General features: G+C 38.5%; 2 protein-coding genes across 7 annotated transcripts in view; both read left to right on the top strand.

Annotated features, from left to right (window-relative positions):
* The window catches only part of atp13a3 (ATPase 13A3), a 35,690-nt gene extending 24,771 nt beyond the window's left edge, over nt 1-10,919 (top strand). For 2 of the 3 annotated variants that reach the window (XM_074667949.1, XM_074667950.1), the window contains exons 18-34: nt 24-41; nt 942-1,095; nt 1,201-1,321; nt 1,468-1,592; nt 2,087-2,247; nt 2,401-2,529; nt 2,660-2,739; nt 2,853-2,895; nt 2,987-3,096; nt 3,192-3,288; nt 4,276-4,348; nt 4,496-4,673; nt 5,139-5,317; nt 5,408-5,496; nt 5,626-5,706; nt 6,485-6,577; nt 7,781-10,919. In XM_074667949.1, coding sequence (XP_074524050.1) covers nt 24-41; nt 942-1,095; nt 1,201-1,321; nt 1,468-1,592; nt 2,087-2,247; nt 2,401-2,529; nt 2,660-2,739; nt 2,853-2,895; nt 2,987-3,096; nt 3,192-3,288; nt 4,276-4,348; nt 4,496-4,673; nt 5,139-5,317; nt 5,408-5,496; nt 5,626-5,706; nt 6,485-6,577; nt 7,781-7,978 — 1,929 coding nt within the window. In that variant the 3' untranslated portion in view covers nt 7,979-10,919. The remainder of the gene's footprint in view (nt 1-23; nt 42-941; nt 1,096-1,200; nt 1,322-1,467; nt 1,593-2,086; nt 2,248-2,400; nt 2,530-2,659; nt 2,740-2,852; nt 2,896-2,986; nt 3,097-3,191; nt 3,289-4,275; nt 4,349-4,495; nt 4,674-5,138; nt 5,318-5,407; nt 5,497-5,625; nt 5,707-6,484; nt 6,578-7,780) is intronic. The other variant, XM_074667951.1, reaches the window with a different exon arrangement.
* Nucleotides 10,920-13,331: 2,412 nt separating this feature from the next.
* Nucleotides 13,332-20,601, top strand: part of opa1 (OPA1 mitochondrial dynamin like GTPase) — a 41,373-nt gene continuing 34,103 nt past the window's right edge. The window contains exons 1-7 of one of the 4 annotated variants that reach the window (XM_074668219.1): nt 13,332-13,548; nt 14,417-14,741; nt 15,602-15,698; nt 15,888-15,995; nt 16,780-16,833; nt 18,472-18,554; nt 20,180-20,335. In XM_074668219.1, the coding sequence (XP_074524320.1) occupies nt 13,520-13,548; nt 14,417-14,741; nt 15,602-15,698; nt 15,888-15,995; nt 16,780-16,833; nt 18,472-18,554; nt 20,180-20,335 (852 nt within the window). In that variant the 5' untranslated portion in view covers nt 13,332-13,519. The remainder of the gene's footprint in view (nt 13,549-14,416; nt 14,742-15,601; nt 15,699-15,887; nt 15,996-16,779; nt 16,834-18,471; nt 18,555-20,179; nt 20,336-20,601) is intronic. The other 3 variants (XM_074668220.1, XM_074668221.1, XM_074668222.1) reach the window with 3 other exon arrangements.

Here is a 20,601-nt window from a genome sequence, read left to right as displayed (position 1 = left end):
GTGCTCTCTTTTTCTCATTACAGGAGCTGTACGAGATCTCCGTAAGTAACCTACTTCACATTGAAAATGAAGTGATATTTATATGATCACAACTAGGGATGGGTATTGAACATATTTATTTTTTACCATATAGCCTTTTAATACATGGTAAACACGATTTTATGTGAATCAGTACTCAATACTACAGACGGAATTTGGTCAGTACCTATAAAAATACTAAGGTTGCACCTTTATCTTTATCTTTTTTTCTGCATCTTTAAAAAGCCTGACCTGCCAATACCGATTTGGGCTTATACTGATTTTTTTTTTTTTTTTTTTTTTTTTTTTTTACAAGTGACAGCATATACCTTCAATGTTGCAATCTTATTTTATTAAAATCATTGAACAATACCTGTGAAACAATAAGATCTTTATGTTTTAACTTAAAAAAAACAATAAAGTGTCCTGAGCTTTAGGTCTCAGAGCAAAAAGCAACAATGGCTGGCTGTCAGACCTTCCCAGAGGTATATGAGATCGGTTTCATATGTAAGGATGGGCCAATCACAGATCCCCCAAAATTAAGGAAATGGCATCGCACGTCTATAAAATACTTAATTTGGTACCCACCCTTAATCACAACAAAGTTTGCTCTTGAGTTCATACCTAAGAGTGTAATGTGTCACTAGTATCACCACTAAAATTGACTTGAAAGTCAGACTTTTGGAAATATTTTTGAGTCTAAAAGGATTTTACAAAGCTAATTAAAATGTTAAGGTTTTTAGTCCTTTGTGTTGCTCAATCTATTTATTGCATTTCATATAAATTAGACTGGATCTAATGCTTTCTGAAAGTAGTTTTAATTGTCAGCATATAGTAGCATAAGCAGAGAGGTTTTTAGAAATTTGACGCAATGTATTAAGACTTGTCTGTTTGTGTGTGCCTGTGTTTGTGTGCATGTGCAGTCAGCGTATGAAATAGGTATCGTCCGCCAGTTTCCTTTTTCCTCAGCCCTCCAGAGGATGAGTGTGGTGGCTCGCCTGTTGGGGGAGAAACGTATGGATGCTTATGTGAAGGGAGCACCAGAGGTAGTGGCTAGTCTCTGCAGGAAAGAGACAGGTGAGCTTCATTTTGCAGATGCGTTGAAGTCAGATTTGTCTTTTCTACCTGCCTAGACCACTCAAACTGAGCTGATTACTCCTACATTCTTTGATACCTTTGCAGTGCCAGAGGACTTCGCTGAGGTTTTGGAGGGCTACACCAAGCAAGGTTTCAGGGTCATAGCACTGGCTCATCGTCGACTTGAATCTAAACTCACCTGGCATAAAGTCCAAAACGTCAACAGGTAACAAAAGCTGCTTTCTGTAGTCAGTATTAAAAGAATAAGAATGGAAGATTCAGATCATCAAATTTAGGAAGGCTTTGTCTTTTGGGTAATCTGGTCTTGAATTACAAAATCTAAGACGTGTGTCTGTCTTTGTTTTGAACAAGGGATCACATTGAGTCAAACATGGAGTTTCTGGGTCTGATCATCATGCAGAACAAGCTCAAAGCAGAAACGCCGGGGGTGCTGCAAGACCTCCACAGAGCACACATTCGCACTGTCATGGTTACTGGTTAGTACACTAAAATAAACACACAGACATGCTCTGATTGGAAATAAAAATGTTATGCATAATGAGTCTGGTAATCTGTGTTTGGGCACTCAGAAAATTAAATCTTCTGGTCTTTACCTAGCTGTACCCGTAATCTTAACTAATATCTGTTTCCAGCCTGTGTCGTGTGACTGGCAGAAACTTGCTCCAACATGTACAAGAGGATTTTATTACCTTGCTTGCTTGGCTTCTACCTTTAAGTCTGCATTTTGGGGGTTTGTTGAATGGTTTTTATAAAACAATTGATGGTCAGAAAGGTGCCTCATAATCATTTTGTGTTTTGCGTACACTGTTTTATAGCTTTGGGAGAACATAGGAAAGTCTCAGCAAGAGCAATATGTAAGAATTAGATCAAAAAAGTGAAGCATAGGAACAGGACATCAGACTTGTCTAAAAGAAGTGATGTTTTTTTTGTAAACAAAACGCGAAAAGAAAAACTTGTATTTACACACCAGGTGACAACATGCTGACAGCCATCTCTGTGGCCCGGGACTGTGGGATGATCCCTCCCCAGGATACAGTGATCATTGCTGATGCTTTCCCTCCACATAACGGACAAGCCGCCAAGATTACCTGGAGATACGCCGACAAGCCCACCAAAACATCTCGTCTGGAGGTTGGGAATTATCAGAAATGAGCTTTTTGTGCAAAGCCAGTGCAAAGCCTTGAACAACCACAAGCATAAACATCACACAAAGCTGCAGAGCAAGTATACACAAACTCTTTTAAGATGTTTTGGCTCTAATCTTCTTTCACATTACTCTACCAGGAAGTGACTATCAGTCTGGAGGATAATTTCCATGTAGTTGAGCAAAAGACACAAGAGCTCTACCACTTTGCTATGAATGGAAAATCATTTGCTGTCATAGAGGAGCATTTCCCCGACATGCTTCAAAAGGTACGATAATCCCAAATGAGACTGGGCATTGCCCCAATATTTTCTGACTCAAGTGGATTGTTATAGCAGCTGCTTTAACATCTACAATAACCTTTCTCATATCACAAGATTCTGTGTGTCTGCCTTCTAGCTGGTGCTTCATGGGACAGTGTTTGCTAGAATGGCTCCTGACCAGAAAACCCAACTCATTGAGGCGCTGCAGGGGGTAGAGTGAGTAACCGTTAAACACAAATCTTCGCCCACTGCATATGCTTTCTGCAGTTCAGCTATAACTCAGTCAAATATGTTTCAGACAAAGAGGTAATGTGTTATTTTTTTTACAGCTACTTTGTAGGGATGTGTGGAGATGGAGCAAACGACTGTGGGGTATGTATAGCCACTTGTGAAGTTACTCCACATGTGATCTTAATTGATTTCATTGTAAGCATATTTTTTAATTCCCAATTTCTCTGCTTAGGCTCTCAAGAGAGCTCATGGTGGCATCTCTCTGTCAGAGCTCGAGGCCTCTGTAGCCTCTCCCTTCACCTCTAGGACCCCGAACATCTCCTGTGTACCCAGCCTAATCAGGTCTTGCCTCTATGTGTGCCATGCCATACGTAACTGAATGATCGAGAAAATTGGCAATCTGAAGGAGCTGATCAACTTGCTGTTTGCTTTGACAGGGAGGGGCGTGCTGCTCTTATCACATCTTTCTGTGTGTTCAAGTTCATGGCCCTCTACAGCATCATCCAGTACATCAGCGTCACTCTGCTCTACTCTGTAAGTGTGCTGCTTCTACAATATGTCATAGTTGTGAAATGATCAGAAACGGGATCTTAATATTCACTAGTGATGGGCAAGTTAACTCGTTGTTTTCGCGTTGACCCGTCAATCTATTAACGCCATTGAATATTTTATCGCAATGTGCATGTTGCTCACATGCTTTTATTTTGTAAATGTCTGTTGCTGACCGCAGCGGAACCAGAAGTGAAATTGGCGGAAAAACACGATGAGTAACCAAAACAAGCATGGAGAAGAGGGGCAACGCCACGGAACGTAAAGGCGCTCACCGCTTAGTGTATCAGTCGGCGTGCGCGGCATGCCAGATATAAACAAACGCAGGTAGTCTGCCAGGACGAAGAGACAAGATGAGAACTAGAGCCTTATTTAGTGGTGTTTTTGTGTGAAGGTAACGCGCTGAAAATTCTCTAAATAAAGCGTGAATGCAGACCGATATCAGAGTTTTTCGGTGGGAGTCCGTTTATTTGTGTTTTTGGTCAAGTAAAATATGGCCCCGTCTGAGTGCAGAGGAAACCAGAAGAGGAGCAGGGAGGGGTAGTTTGGTGCGAGCGCCCTGGGCTTCTGCTGCACAAAAACACTGCTGTAGGGGTAATGTCTGCCCTAAACCTTGTGATAGGACCCAACTTGTTCCATCCCGGAGTATCACTTTAATGCCTTGACAGTGGCAATACGCTTTAATTTTGTATTTACATTTTGTAAATTTGATTTGCACTAAATATGTGATTTAACTATTACTGTATAACAAGTACTGATTTAGTGTTTGCATGACAGATGTTATGGCACTTTCGTTCATATGGCAGAACATTCCAATAAAAGTGCACTATACAGTGCTTTTGAATTCATTATTAGATTTTGAATTCACAATGCAATTAATTATGATTAATCAGGGAAATCATGCGATTAATTACAATTAAAAGTTTTAATCTTTGCCCAGCCCTAATATTCACGCAACTTTCTGTTTTGTAGATCCTCAGCAACCTTGGAGACTTCCAATTCCTCTTCATCGATATCGCCATCATCCTCCTTATTGTCTTTACCAGTAAGTTGAAGATAAGTCATAAAAAGTAGCCTTTTTTCTTTAATATGATTAGGTTTCATACATTTTCTAACCTGTTTTAATACTTTTTACTTTTTGTTCCCACTCTCAATGTCTCTTTTCTGCCCTTGCTGCTTCAACTCCTTTCAGTGAGTTTAAATCCAGCATGGAAAGAACTGGTGTCACGTCGTCCCCCGTCAGGTCTTATCTCAGGGCCTCTACTTTTCTCTGTGCTGACCCAGATCCTCATCTGCTTGGGCTTCCAGACCATTACATTCCTCTGGGTTCGACACCAGCCCTGGTACACAATCTGGACACCACATACAGAGTGAGTACCTCACCAAGATACAGCAGAGATAAATGCCATTAATATCTCAACTAATGACATCACAACAATATGGTCTTCTTCCCATGTTTTCTAAATTAGTAGGAAAAAAGTAGAAGCATTTCAGTTTCATAATTAATTAAATGATTGGTGTAATGTCTCAGCCAAAATGTATATTGTTGTATCTTACAAGTGCCACAAGATGGCAGTAGTTTCAGTTCAAGTGCTGTATAAGTAGCAAGAGATTGTCCATAACAAGTTCAGACATGTGTCATTGGAGAAAAAGATACAGTACAGTAACACATTAATTAGTTTGAGCACACTCTAATCTTTAATCAGAAGGAACTAAAAATAAAGGTGTGCCATAAATATTCTGCAGCCCTTCAACTGTTATTTTCTTGTTCAGATTTCTTTTATAATCACAGTATTATGGTACAGTTTTTTCAATTGTGCTTTCATCCCACTTAGTGTCTGCAACCAGTCATCATACATTAATGAGTCTGACCACAACGACACGGAATTGGATGACCACAACATCCAAAACTTCGAGAACACCAGCCTCTTCTACGTCTCCTGCTTCCAGTATCTTATTGTTGCCATTGTTTTTTCAAAAGGAAAACCTTTCAGGCAGCCAAGCTACAAAAATTGTAAGAAACATAATTCACTTCTCAAACTGTTCTCAGTGATAATTAAGAAGTTACATTAAAATTGTTCTTTTTTTTTGTGTTTTTGTGCAGGGCCTTTTGTGCTGTCTGCCTTCTGTTTGTATGTTTTCCTGCTGTTCATCATGTTCTGCCCTCTCAGAAGCATTGATGAGTTTTTAGAGGTAGGTCCAGTGTTGAATCATTTACTTTTGCTTCACCCTGATGAAGGCTGTAGCACATTTTTACGACAGTTGTGCTCTTTTTGTGTAATGATAATCAAGGTTGGAGTGTCTTTCTCTCTTTATGTACAGATTGTTTGTGTCCCATTTGAATGGAGGCTAAAACTCCTCCTCATCGTCTTAGTCAATGCTGCTGCGTCTGTTCTGATGGAGGTAAGAAACATTTGAACATACAGAGAGGTGAGGTGTTTTTTTCTCATGTCCAGTTTTTGTTTTCATGCAGTGTGCTCATCTTTGTCTTAGACAGCAAGATCAATCTTGTGATGTGAGAAATTAAAATGTTTTGTAGTGAAATGTTGGTGTCTTAGAAGAGACAAGCTTCAGAATATGTACTAGTTAAATAAAAGTGTTCATCCACTTGAATCATTTTTTGTGATTCATGCCTTTTTGGGGGGCTTTGAAATTCCCTTGAGCAGCATATGTTAATTTTTTTTATTTATTCAATAGACACATGCTCTTTAAGAAAAAAATTCTGTCAAGACAAGTAGTTTATGCTGGCTTGCGAAACTTTGTAGAGCGTGAGCACTTTGCCTCTTTCTTCCTTGTAGAAAGCTGTCTTTGTATCTATGTACTACTTGGCAGCTTCTTGAAAGGATGCTCCTGAACTATCAGTACTTATTCCGTCACTTTTTCAGATTGATTCTAAATATTCACCAAATTGTTTTGCACATGATCCATATTTTGTGTACATTTTGTAAAACTTGCACTTTTCTCACTAATATGTCAAATTGAATCATAACCTCACATGTAACAACTAACATCTTAATGAAAGACAACAGTTGCATAACATGATTAATTTAATCTTTTACATGTTGAGGCTGTCCAAAAACCACTGAATACATCTGTGCAAGAAAACAAACTAGCTGACACTGTGTGAAAATCAAATTAGCCTCTTTGTAATTCTTTCCCTGCCCACTGCGCTATTCCATAGACCTTCATCCTTGACATCGTCTTATGGAAGCTTGTGTTCAGCCGAGACAAACAGGGCAGCTTTGTCGACACCCCTGCTGCCCCGACACCACAGGTTGGGAAAATATGACACCTTCCTCTTTAGCCCTTTCCTTTTCCTCATGTGCGGTGTTCCCTCTCTCTGTCCCTACTTCCTGCTACTATGCCACCAAGCACAACCTTTTGTACTGTAACCTTTAACCCAGACATGCATGTGCGAGACGTCAGTCCCTTCCTGATCTACCCCCCTTTACTCCCATCCCCCCGATGGGCTTTCTGTTCAGGGCTTGATAACAGTTGCAGTTAAACTCCAAACCTACAGTTCCCCAGCTCCTCTTCCAGATTAGCCAAAAGAAAGCTGGGAAATTACTTTTTATTTAGAGCTGCTGGTGGTCAGTAATAAAGAAGAAGGTAAGATGGTTGGATGGTTACATGATTATAACTATCAGGTGTCATTGTGGTAAGACAAACATCAACTTTTTTTCTCATCCAAAAAATAAAGTGGTGATATTCATACACATTTTCTTTACAAACAATTAAAAATGTGTATGCCTTGTTTGGAAAACACCAGCCATAGTTGTTTGGTTCCTATATTATTTTATAAACATGATGTTGTTTTGTAATAGAATCATTTATTTTTCTGACATTAGGTTGTGTTAATTGCATAAACCGTTCCCAAGCCTTGGATATTTCCCACGTTTGGTTTTTAGAAGACTGATTGCTTGCCGCCTCCTCTTTCCCTCTTAACTATGTTTTATGTTTAGACCTCTGGCAATACTAGGCTTTACCTACTGTACTTGTCTCATATTTCTTCTAGAAAATTAAGCAAGTCAAAGCTGTCTGAGGTTCCTGTCAATTAATGTATCTAGATAAAATCAAACTTTTGGGATAAATGACTTTTTCAAAGAAAGATCTGCTGTTGAATCTTTTGTTTCTTTTGATCTTGACTCCATGAGCTTGTTTTTAAGGAGTGGACTCACTCTTTAAGCTGTCCATAGGACAACAACTGCAAGATATTATCATGCTGAATTTTCGTTTGAATGACTTGCATGCATGAATTCTTGTAAAAATGTTTCAGCAGTGACTCTTCCTGAGTTTTATTTTTTTGCATGTTACATTTTTTCATGCATGTTTATGTCCTTTTTACCAGTTGGTACAATTTTTTAAGAAATCTGAAGCATACATAAAACCAGTTTGTGCAATTTCCCCTTTTTCCTTTTTTCCCCTGTCTTTGGTAAATGTATCTGATGTGTTTGTTTTTTGGATGTGGTGTTTCCAGAGGGGGATTAACCTGGGGGCATACAAGTGTCTCTCATGGTTATGTTGCCCACACAAGATGAGACCCAAGGCTCGCTACATGCATCTGGCCCAGGAGCTGAGTGTGGACCCCGACTGGCCTCCAAAGCCAACCACTACCATTGAAGCCAAGCCCCGCCCAGAAAACGGCTCCACCTATCACATCATGATTAACTCCTAGCACCCAAATGTTCTTCTCGGCATTTAATCAACCCCTCAAATGTGTTCAGTGAACACACATTCAACCTCCTGAAATCGAATCCTCACAAGTTAATTGGCTGATACAGGCATTGTACTTCCAGACTCTTCAGTGCTACAACCTTGTAAACACCAAATACAGCTCAGTTTCAGTCCACGCAGTACTCTGGCTTGCCCATGTATGCACTCTCAGGTCTCTAGTTTTTTTTTTAAGTCTTGGAAAAGTAACATAAAAAGAAACCCCCTCCTTCCCATCTAAGTAAACTATTGTGTGAACCAGATGTCAAAGAGAAGCTACTGTACATAGAACCTGGTGGGTACAAACTAAGGCTTTTAAAGAGATTACCTACTTTGATTGAAACAGCAAGCCATGGAGTAGATTAAGTACTAAAGAGTCAGTGGAAGAAGGCAAAAGAGAGAGGTTTCACTCCAAAAGGGACATGCTCTGTTATTTTAAAACAGGACTGATGAGGTTGAAGGTGGATGGATTGATGCTTTGAGACTGGTAGGTGGCAGTGGTCTTAGACTGCTTATGTGCATAACAAGAGCCATGTCATTGTCTGGCATCACCTTTAAAGGACAAATTAGAAAGAATTGCATCTGAACCAAAATGAACCAGGGATTGACAAAAATACTTTATTTAGTCTAGTACCTAAATGTGCGTATACAGTGCAAAGTGGGGGACTGGAAAATTAGGCTACTGTCAGCTTGTTCATCTCCACACCTCAAGCAGAATACAAACTACTTTATTCATCCTAGACATGTGGAAGGATCCCTATTGTTTTTTCTGTCTGTAAAAAGTTTGTTTTAGGCTTTTAACAAAGAGATTATAGTAGAAAATTTAAAAAAAGAAAGAAAAAAAACATTAATATCATCTCTGCTTTTAAAGACATTAGTATAGAAATCCTTTTGTACTGTTGATTTGACCTGAAAAAAAAAAATACTATACATTTATGGCCACAAAAATTGAGCACAGACATTCAATGGTCCAGCTTTTCATGCTCATTCACAAATCAACAACATTATAATGGGAGACTTCACAAACTTACAACTGAATCCTCAGTGGCCCAAGCTGTACTTTCACACTAATGCTTTGATTGCATGCAACACTTAAAGTCAGCTCATCGGCATAGTATAACAGGGAACATTATGGCTTTTTCACAGGCATTCCCTTCAAAAATACATTTTGCTCTTTAAGTAAATGTAGAGGAGCAGCGACCGTGTCCTCTTGGACTATTCATGTTGGCCTTAAGTGTGGTGAAAAACCTGAAATAGTTTGTGTTTGCGTCTATGAGCCAAGTCCTGTCGGCAAATTTTAAAATTCAACAGGGAACACAAAGCATCCTATACCTTGCATGAAACCAGCTCCCTGTCATGATGTTCTGAGACTTGATGGTTTCAGCTCTGCAAATATCATTACAAACACCTCAAACCTGTAGACAAAAGAAAATACTTACATCAGCATCTCTGTACGCAAATGAGATCTAGAGATGAAATTGCATGGCTGGATAATGTTGATCGTTAATCACATGCATGACATCATATAGTATCCTACATCTACAAAGTCACTTCAGATTAGCTTCAAAGCCAGCAGCACTGCTCATATGACGTTTTAAAAAATTCTTCCCATGGAAGACTGATTAAAATTGTAAGTCAAAGCCTTTATGCATCTCATCAACCTGCTGCTCTTCGCACATTTAAAACATCCATGCTACAACACAAGCTGCAGAAGCTGGATGGACCATTTATAATTGTAATTCATGCAGTAGATGTACAGAAGGCTACTAGCATAGTAAGCTAAGGGCTATATTTTATGTTCAGTGCTCTTTATTTTTTATTTTTCCTCAAGAGCTATTTGCGTCAAACACTCTGAGACACTCATGGTGGTTGAAAAAAAATAGAGCTTCCTCTTCAGTAACATCTGTTCTGACCAGACTGAGAAGCAGTTGACCATACATAACACTGAAGCTTTATTCCACAACAGGCTATTTTTCTAGCCTTAAAATTTGTCATGTCAAATCAAATAGGAAAAAGTGAGGGGCCCTTCACTGCGACCTTGTGTCTAATATTTAAAAAAGGAATATTTGGGGTGGAGGATAACTGTAAAGCAGTAAGTCCAATGCACAAAGCCAGTACAACGTAAACTATTATTGCAATCAGCCTTTTCGGAGTTGTACACATCAAATGGTTTTACCTTTTGTCCTAAAATACACCATTTTTAAAGTCTAATTTCATGTAATGTTCTTTTAATGCAAATTATTCTGCAAAAATCTGGTTATATCACTGGATTTCATCACTCGTTATCTGTACAACAGATGAGAACACATTCACCCTGTCCATTGATCATTACTGGCTTACTACAACAGTAAAATCAGTACTACAATGAACTAACACCAGTAATATGACTATGGCGTTGCTCAATTGCTGAAAGCCATCATTCAAATTTCTTGTCATAAGATTATAAATTATACTGCTGATATGAATTCAAATGTAATCTGTGACCATAACTTAAATGAAAACATTGTTTATTTGGTGAGCATAGTATTTTGAGTATTTGTTTGAGTATTTTTGGTGAATTATCAGTGTGTGGAGGATAAACCTTTGTGAGAGATACAAACTTAGGTTCCTTTTGACTTCCTTGTGCCAATTTGTTGAAAGATTCTGATTCATTGTTGGACACAGACATGTCCAAATTACTTTTCTTTTCCATTTAATATCAACAGTTATGTCTGTTTGAAGAAAAATGGTTTGCAAATCTCATTCTTTATTTTTGTCTTCACATTTGTTTAGTAACCTACTGAGGCTTGTATTGAATGTTATATACAGAACAAAATTTATTGATTTATTGCAAGGCAATACAATGGTTATTAAATCTATTTCCAAAGACTTTTTGTTACATTTACATTTGAAAAAGAAAAAAAAAAAAGAAAGAAAGAAAAAAAGAGTAAAGTTTATCTTTAGTCTGTTTAACTTGGTCTGATATAATTTGATTCAGCAAAAATTGACTTTAAAGGTAACAGTAATTGTAGGGATTGGATTCTATCTGTATATATGAGATGTACATTTCTAGTGTGTGCATAAAAGTCAACAGATTTAGTGATAATAATGTATGGTTTTTGAATTATCAAAGGGCTGTGTGTGTTTTTCTACTATTTTGGTACTGTGTTACAATCAGTCTTTTGTTTTGGTAATGTCTATTGAATTTGTTTGTACCTTCACTTTTTTTTTTCTTTTCACTTTGCATTATCTCTGATTTCCCTTATATGGGCGTCCTGGGCATTTATTTCACACTATGAATCAGTAATTGTGAAGTATGATTTGGGCACTTGGAACAATGTTTAATTTTTCCTGTGTAAAACTCAATGTAACGTGTATCTGCTTTGGAGTTTGAAGAAAGTTTAACACAAACCATCCTGAATGGGGAGATTTATTTTCTCTTAGATTATTTAAGTGGATTTTCTCCCCTGCTTTATGGTTGCTTCTCTTTTTCAAAATACTTTTCTAAAGAAGGGAATTCAGCTTATCTGCTCTTTTTGATGCCTTTCTGCAAATTCTCAATTTGAGCAACATCTGACAATCCTGTTACGTACTCGTTTTTCCCTCTCAAAATGTGCTAATTTTACTGTTAAAACATTTTTCAACCATACATTTTTAAATGTAATTGGCAAAAGAATGTGCATTGCTGCTTTATATCAACAGTCTGTTGTTAAAGTGATAATATTGCTGCTATGGGCAAAATGAATTAGTCTCAGCTGTATCATAACTGTGCACCTTATACAAAAAAGTCTTCAATTTGCTGACATGCAAAGTGTAAATACAACTGCTTTTCTTCTAGGCTACAGCTTTGTCTTTCAACCTGACTGATATGTCAAAGCAATGGATTTTCCTGCTGAAACCTTTGCGCCTACACAGGTACAACATATACCGACTGTTGACAGTTAGCATTGGCCTCTTATTCACATCATGTATTTTAAACTAACCATCAAATGGCATTTAGGTTGAGTCAACCACAGAGGACTTAAAGCCTCATGTGGATGCTGTTTCCTCAGGAAAACATGTCTATTTGTAATGGATAGAAAAAAAATGATGAAAGTCAACACCCAAACTGTATTAAAAAAGTGTGCTATTGGTAAAAGTTCACTCCAAGCCATCTTTATGTCTGCTCTTTCAATACAGTTGATTCAGAATGTTTTTAATTTGCAGCTCCCTCACCTCAACAAGGGGCTCGCCTGGGGTATGTGTATCGTTTATATTGGCAAAAATGTACATTTCTGTTTTGAAAATTTTTGTACCTTATAATTTATTTTCTATTTATTTTTATTTCTTTTCCCCTGAAGATTGTATTTCAGATTTATCTTGATTTCTTTTCTTTTCAATAAATGTTCTCAAAACTGACTGTGTGCATAATTTTGTTTCCATAGATTATTTACATGAAGCAACTATTCAACAGAAAGCTAAAGGAGAACATGTAGTTTAAGTAAAAGAACCTAGTAGTCATAGTTTACTCAAGTTGTTGGGTAACAAACTGATTCTACAAGCTGTCAAGAATTCCCCAAGGTATACAATTTAACAGGATTCAATGAATTGTGAGATAATTTAGGCTACAACTTTAAGCTAGTTGTGCTTTTGTCGAATAGGCATGAGACACCTGACACATTTAACTCTTACTGAAAGAAGATTCAATGAGTCTTGTGGGTTGGTTTTCAAACATTTACCCCTGACATGTAGCCTGATTAAGGTTGAGCATCTGAACTGAGTACAGCTTCAGTTTCAGTTTTGTGTGACAAAGATGTTTGTCCACAAATATGGCCCACCTAGTAACAGCTGAATTGAAGAAGATAAACAATTGCAGAGAGAAAAGTTAAAAAAAAAAACAAACAAAACAAAACAACATCAATAACTATAAATTCAGGATTCTGACATGTGACATGCAAAACCATGTCTTCTCTACCATTGTAATAATTTGTCCTGTGTACTCGGCAGTCAAAGCTGCACCTGTTGAGTCGATTTGCATCTTTATCAATCAATTTGGGCACTGTCCATGGGACTGCAAGGATGCTGTTGTTCACTTTCTGTTAGCGGGGCCTGATCATAGCCAGAAAGCCTTTTGTTTAAAAGTGCAACTTAAAAAAAAAAGAACATTTATAAATTTAAACAACTATTGGAAATGAAGAAAACGGATCAATACAATTAACAAGCAAGCATAATATGAAGCAATAAGTAAAAGAAAAATAACTACAGATGATAAAATAAATAATATTTTTCGAAAAAAATAAATACAGTAGCAATTGGCAATTACTACACAGGAAGAAATGTACTTGTTCGTTTCTGTCAGGGTTCATTTGAGGGGTGTACCGTCAACAGGAAGCGGACTGTCATTCTGCCTGTGTCCTTGCTAGCTAACGAGCTAGTTAGCTGCCATAAGATGCAAGCAGATGTGTACTATTTGGAAAGATGAATTAAAACGAGCCGGAAAAGAGAATTTATAAGAAATTTGTGTTTACCTGCTGTTGGTAACAACACCATGTTGCGTGTGGGGAGCAACGCTGCCTGGTAAGTTTCTGTTCAATGAAGAAAACGGTAACAGAGGCTCGCAGAGCACACTTAGCCGGTCATTTTGACAGCTGAGGACAGCGAAGCTAGCGACTTACTTCATATGCTTACCTGCTATACTATTGACAGTTATTCCCCCCAAAATAAGTCATTAGATTCCCAACCTCTCCACACTTTTAACTCAAATTTCTTACAAAATTCAAAGTGGTCTCGGTCGCTGTTTAGTTTTTTGTTCGGTGCTTATAGCCAGTTAGCCCATCTGGCTAATAGATAATGTGGTCTATCCATTTGAGTCTGGCACGGTTGTACGATGTAAATTAAAACAAATTGGCTTACAGGCTGTTGTGACCTGGGTGATCTGTTAGTATTTGGTGTGTAGGTATGTTACATAACGTGTTTGTAAACTTGAACTGAATGTGTATAGCTGACTTGCTAATAATAAACGTTACCAATGGTGCGTTGATATATGTGTAACGTATACATATGTTTTGTCTGGCTGTTGCCACTTTTAATGTTGTTGTTTGTGTATTTGTTTGTTCAAAGAAATAGAGAATTGGTTTGTTCTTTAAATCATGGATTCTCTAAAAAAGTTACATCTACTGACATATGCTTACAAACTATACGCAGTTACTTAGTTTTCAGCTATCTAGGCCTTTACCTGACGATGGAGTCACTGTTTGGATATCGTTTTGGATAGAAACCACATTTTACCGTTTTTATAAAATAAGATTAGGTTTCTATACATGTTTTGAACTGCTACTTTCCAATCAGGGGTTCGACTATGAACTTCCAACGACCTTATTACTGTTCATGGAAGATGACCAAAATGTTAGCAAGTGTGGTTTCATGTCCAATTTCTATCTTTCAGTATGGCCTGCAGGAATTTGGTCTCCACCAACATGGGGGTGAGATTTCGGATACCCCTGCAGAAGCTCCACCCTCTGTCCCGGGCCATCCACCACCGTTACTCCAACAACACCAACCCTCAACGCCCACCTCACCGCACTGCAGCCCGTTACTTCACTTCCATGTCCAGGTTGCCCATGAGATCTCCCAAGCCTCCCCCAGGGTCAGGAGGCCGTGGTCACCAGCAGCAGCGCAATTTCTGGGTGGCACGCCTCGCCGCAAGGCTGCTGAAGCTTCGTTATATTCTGCTTGGCACAGCAGTGGGAGGAGGCTACACAGCTAAAAAGGCCAGTAATAAGTGTCTCGATTTTAGGGTCTCTTGAATATTCTTCATTTTTTTCCTTCAGGTTAGCTTGTGTTAAGCACGCAGTTATCCATCCAAGGGTTTAAAGTAGGGATATGCCGATATATTGAAACCCCTTTTGGCCAATACCGATACAGATAATCACAAGTTTGTTTGTTTTTTTCACTGTAAAGAAAGCTAAGTCTATCCTGTACTGCAATTTATATGTTACTCTAATTGTGACGGTCTTATTTGTTTAAGAAACACACATAAAACAAGACAAAAAAACTTTTGATTTTACCATAAATAAGAAATGTTTTTTTTTTCAAACCCAAGACATTCAGTATTGAAATACAGAAAAACAATTTCTTTAGATCACATGAACTTTAAATGTACAATGCATTTTTAATACATAACCAAGTTGCATTTGATTATTTTAGAGCTACTGTAACAACCTGGTGACAGACACAGAGCTCTGCAGTGCAAATAAATGAAGTACTACATTTTATTTAAGGAGCTTATTTTTCAGATGGAAAATAATACTTATCGGCTGTGCCTATCGGCAGAAATTTTCATATCTGCCGATACCGATAAACGTGTTTTTAAACTTTTATCAGCCGATACCGATATTGTGCCGATAATATCGTGCATCCCTAGTTTAAAGCGTGTGCCTGGCACATTATGCACACAGTGGACAAACAAAAAAAGAATACAAACTAATCATTTCAGATTTGCCATTGCTTGCATATATTAGACTGTTTCCTTGGACACAGACTATTGCCTGCTTTCTCTGATTCTTACTCAGCTGCAGAACATTTCTTATTCCTCTACTCAAGTAGAATAACCCTGTCATTTTATTTCCAGACTTATGAAGAGTGGAAAGACATGCTGCCTGATTTTAGTGAATACAACTGGGTCATTCCAGATTTTGTCTGGGAATTGAGTGAACAAATTGATCTTGGTAAGTGTTGTCATTTTAAAGTCATAATTTAAATGTGTCACATATTCCTGTTTCGTTCCATGTAAATGTCTCATTCCACAAGTTCAGCATGGACAATCGTAATTTTTTCATGTAGCTGTTGATATTGCTTTATGATATAGGGCTCTGTAACTTTCCACATTTTACTTAGCCTTGTTTCTGTTTTGACAGACAAACTGGCCAAAGCTCTACCAGAGATTGAAGAAATCGCCAAACTACTACCTGACCTAGACAAAATAGGAGAGAACTTCACTTTCATCAAAAGCCTCCTTTCCTCTGGTAAGTGGACAAGCTTCAATTATTGCCTCAATGAAAATAAAAAACAAAATTTTCTTTGGTACGTGTAGTCTTGTGTCTGTTTTAAGGTGACAACAGCTTTGATTTTATTAGTATCGTATTTGGTGTAAACCTCTCGTCCACTCCTCACTTATTTCTGTTTTTTTTATGGTTTACCTAATAACTTCAGCATACGATCCCTTCAGTGTGGTACTTGTTGTTTTTCATTCTTAAAACTGCCTATAGCCGAAAGAGATTTCATTAAGTCAGGGTCAATAAATGATATGAATGAGCAGCCTGCACCACTTCCTGAGGTTCTGCTTTTTCTGCACTGGCACTTCTGTTAACGCTTGTGGTTGATAATATGTCCAACATATTGCCTATATTTTTGCACTAGATAACAACAGATGTTCGGACATCCCAGTGTCTTGTCTTGTGGCACTTTGTGTCCAGACTTGCATACCTTGAATTATATTATCAAGGATAAGTAAATAATACAGTCATGCACTAATGAACAAATGTAATGCTATTGTGACAAAAATATAGATTTTGGGCTCCTTAAGGTTTAAGCCTACTTTGGGGTGTGCTTATCCCTTTTTAACATTTTTCATTTAGTGGCTACTTCACTAAAGCTCTGGCACAGCAACTGCTTTGTCTGATTCACATCATCCAGCTGTGTCCCTGCTCTGACCACCATCCCTCAGCTTCTGTCTTATATGATTTTTATCTTGTGTTCTTCCCTCTCCCTCCTCCCCTGCCCTCCTGTCCTCCTCAACATTCTTCACAGGTGTGAGTTTGGGTAGTGAAGTCAAAGGAGCTTCTGGTCTGCAGCTGTTGTTAGGTGTGTAAACCTGCACTTTGTAGCGCTGCCCCTTCCCTTCTTTTCTCTCTGCTGAAGTTTAACCCCCTGTCTTGCGGTAATATTAGTATTGCTGTGGGTTCCTGATTGCCTTGGTTGGCTTGAAAGACGATAGCAGAGCATCCCCCCAGGATGTTGGCTTCCAGTTTGCAGACCTGTGCTGCTGTTACTAATGGCAGCACCTAAGTTAACACAGGTTCTGTATTCAGTAAAGCATATCATCAGACACAGGGATTTTGGAACCGTGTCAGCTTGGACTCAGGGTTTTCAAAGAAGTATACTTTAATTTATCATCCTGGTCTTTTTGGCTGAAATCTGTTTCCTAAAACTCAAAGTAACTCATTCTTTAAGTTAAGTTTCTCTCCCAGATTTGGTGGTTTTTTTCCAACAAGACGTGCTGAATGAAGACATGCTAAAAAGGTGTTGTTTCCTGGTCTGAAAAGCACTGAAATGCAGATCCAGCATTTCTCCCTTTTCTATTTTGTCTTTCTTTAACCTTGTTGTCCTTGGCTGTACTTTTTCTTCCCTGTGTGTTTTTTACCTCCTTTGACTTCCACCCTCTCTCCACCCTGGCCCGTATTGGCTGCTTTCTTTAATTACATTAACACGCTAATCTTTGGGGTGACCTCAGTCTGCTGCTATTCATTCCTCTTCAAATGTTTGGAAAACGTACTGAAAACACAACAAACATAAAATAACCATCTCAATTTGAATATTTATGGTTTAGATAAATAAAATGTCATATGTTACACTGTATGTGGTTGATGATTTGATACTATTTGAAATGTTCCCATAATAATAATTATAATGCTTGCTGATGATAGTGGTAGAATAATCCTGATATGCAGTCACATCATTAAGGGTTCTGTAAGGACAGATTTAATCTTCCAAAGTCTTTTTGACAGACTTGGCAGAGCAGACAGGACCCCGCCTCTGCTGTGACTCATGAAGTTTTCTATAGGGTGTGCGTGTTCATTCTTTTTTCTTTAATCTCCTGCTTCCACACCCTTCCATGGCTTTGAGAAATTTTATTTCTATAAGACTTTTCAGTTTTACATTTGTACGCTTCTAAATGAAACTTCTTTTGATGTGATGCTGACAGAACTTTGCACTTTATATCTGCACGCTAGTTCATTCCATTAGAATGTATGCTCTTTTAATTCTTTAACAATCTTGCCTTGTTAATTGTTTTCTTCCAGCATGCATTGAAAGCCATCATTTTATGTCATTCTTGAGTTTTAATTTTCAGTCTTCACTTACTGCTTGCCTCGAGAAAATCCAGCAATCAAACTCATAGAGAATGGTGATGTACAAAGAAATTTCCAAAGCTTATGTGTATTTTTGTTTAAGTTATGTTGAGTTTTTCTGTCTCTTTTTGATCATGCTGCACCATGAACACACAAACGTTTAAAGAATTAATCATCAGATTTTCCAAACATTTGCTACTAACTCTTTTCTCTCTAGTTTCTATTAAAAGCATAGACACACCTTAAATTGAACTCCAGCATCTTTCCACTGTGGGCATTATTGACACCCTAGTCTGCTTTTATTCCAAAATCAGAACTTAATGTCCAATGAGCCTTTAACCTTTTTTCTGTTTTGTTGTGTCTCCATTGGTAGAAACCTCAGGTGATCCTCCGCTTAAAGCCACAGATTCTTCGGCAGCAGCCACACAAGATAGCAGTGACAAGCAATACAAAAAGGCAAGTATGCACAACCTGCGTTCACCTTAAAGCTTGAACCATTCTTTTTTACTTGTGCTAGTTGTCGCTCAGCTCCTGCCTGCTGCTTGGCTGCCCTTCACTTCAGTGGCAAGAACTGCTATGGATTGAACCAAAATGTACCCAAAACATATGAATGATTTTATTTGGTTCTTTTGAATCAGATAGTTCCACTGATTGTGAATAGTGGGTGTTGCACTGGCTGTCAGCCTAGTCAAGATAAGGCTTTTATGGCCATGTTACAGTGATATGGTAAGAGCATGCCTCTTTTGTTAGCAGCATTTTTTTTTTGGATAAGTCAATGACTTTCCAAGCATTGAATACATATTCATCACAATGCTTTTTCTCTTGTTAAATGAAAAGATTGTGAAATTTTACTGATATTAGGATCTTATTGCACAGCACTCATTCTTTCAGATTAAACTCTGAGAGGTTATGAACTCTTATTTTCATCACTGCTTCAATTCTGGCCTCACTTCTTCTCAAGTTTCTCAGCTGTGTTTTTTCCGGGAGCTCATGTTCATGGTACCATTCCTGTGTTAGCTCATGTTTATGCAGCATTAGTCTGACTGAACACTCAAGATGCATATTTGTGTCATTTCCATTGTCCTGTCTGTATCTTTCATTTTGTCTCTTTTTTTCTTTCCTGCAAAGTGACCTGTTTCAGTCCCCCTCTGCTTCATATTCATGTGTTTGTGGATTTTGAAACTCCAAAGAGTTGATGTTAAAGAATCAAACATTTGATCTTCAGTATAAAGAAAAGCTTGAAGGAATACAGATAAAACACATGTGGCTTTCCTCTCCTTTGCCCTGCTTTTAGTCTGCAGTCATGGTCTCCAACATGAGCAAATGTAATGCAGCTTTTGAAAGATGACATCTCCCTTTGAATTACATTGAGCAGATTTTGTGTGCACATTTTACAGAGCAGAAAGAAGCAAAACTGCACAAAGTTCAATGATGATGTCATGTTGGGGAACCCTGAACTCAAGCAAACTTTACCTGCTGAACCAACGCTGGCACTCTCCCTGATAACCATACATCCTGTAGCCTGCTTTGCTTACATAATCATCTTCAGCTTCATCAGACTCATTATGAACAGGACTGACCAACATCATTGTGTCGTACATTTAAACATTTTAGATCTGATTCAAACATTAAGGTAAAGTTTTCACAGTGATAAGCGCAAACATAGCAATCAGTCATAGTCATATGTCCACAGTGGTGCGCGATGGTGAGGAAAGATTTAGTGTTGTTGCCACTTGCTGAGAGGTGCTGGTTGTGGTATTAGTAACCTCCTCTGCCTTCAGTCTGGCAAAGTTTGGCATCTCGGCTCTGTGTGTGAGAGAGACTGACTTTGTTGGGTCACACTGATGTTGGTGGCAAGATTACCAAAGCCAAAATCCTTAGGTTTCTGTAACTGGAGCTTTGACTGTATCATGACTCTGAGACACTTCTGAGATTCATGAGACTGAGAGCCACGGGCCAGGTTTCCTCTGTTGTCGCCCTGTGTTAGGATGCAGCATTGCCTGTTTGACTGACCAACCCAATGGCTGGTTTTTGTCTTTTTGCTGCTCCTGCTTGTCTCTCATTATGACGTACCCCAGCAGGGTCTGCTGGGCGAGCTCATTCTTATTCAACAGCAGATCCAGCGGCACGAGGAGGAGGTCCGGCGGGCCGCAGCCGCCAATAATGCGCGTCCCCCACCGCCAGAGCCTGCTCCCAGTCCGCCTCCGAACCCCAGCCCCCTTCAACAGAAACGCAAGGTGAAGGTCCCATCCCACTTAGATTCGCCCTATCCCACTGATGCCTTCAGAGAAGAAATACAGTTTATACTTAAATTAATCCAGGTTCAGGTCTTCTCCTGTGAAAGTTTCAATCCTTGGTTCCATCTGTCAGCGCACCCAACACTTCTGTCAGAATAATTTTTGCATACAACATTTTCAGTGCAACAATTTAAGAGGTTGGAACACTAGAGGTCAGCACCAAACAATCATAAGCTGATGTTGGGTGCACTCATCGCGGTAGCTAA

The sequence above is a fragment of the Halichoeres trimaculatus genome, unplaced genomic scaffold (genome assembly GCF_033239565.1).
Source record: "Halichoeres trimaculatus isolate MK-OKI-2021-1 unplaced genomic scaffold, fHalTri1.1 fHalTri1_scaffold_4, whole genome shotgun sequence".
In the NCBI taxonomy this organism is placed as follows: Eukaryota; Metazoa; Chordata; class Actinopteri; order Labriformes; family Labridae; genus Halichoeres; species Halichoeres trimaculatus.
Note: the sequence above shows the minus strand (reverse complement) of the source record. Positions and strands in the feature narration are given on the sequence as shown.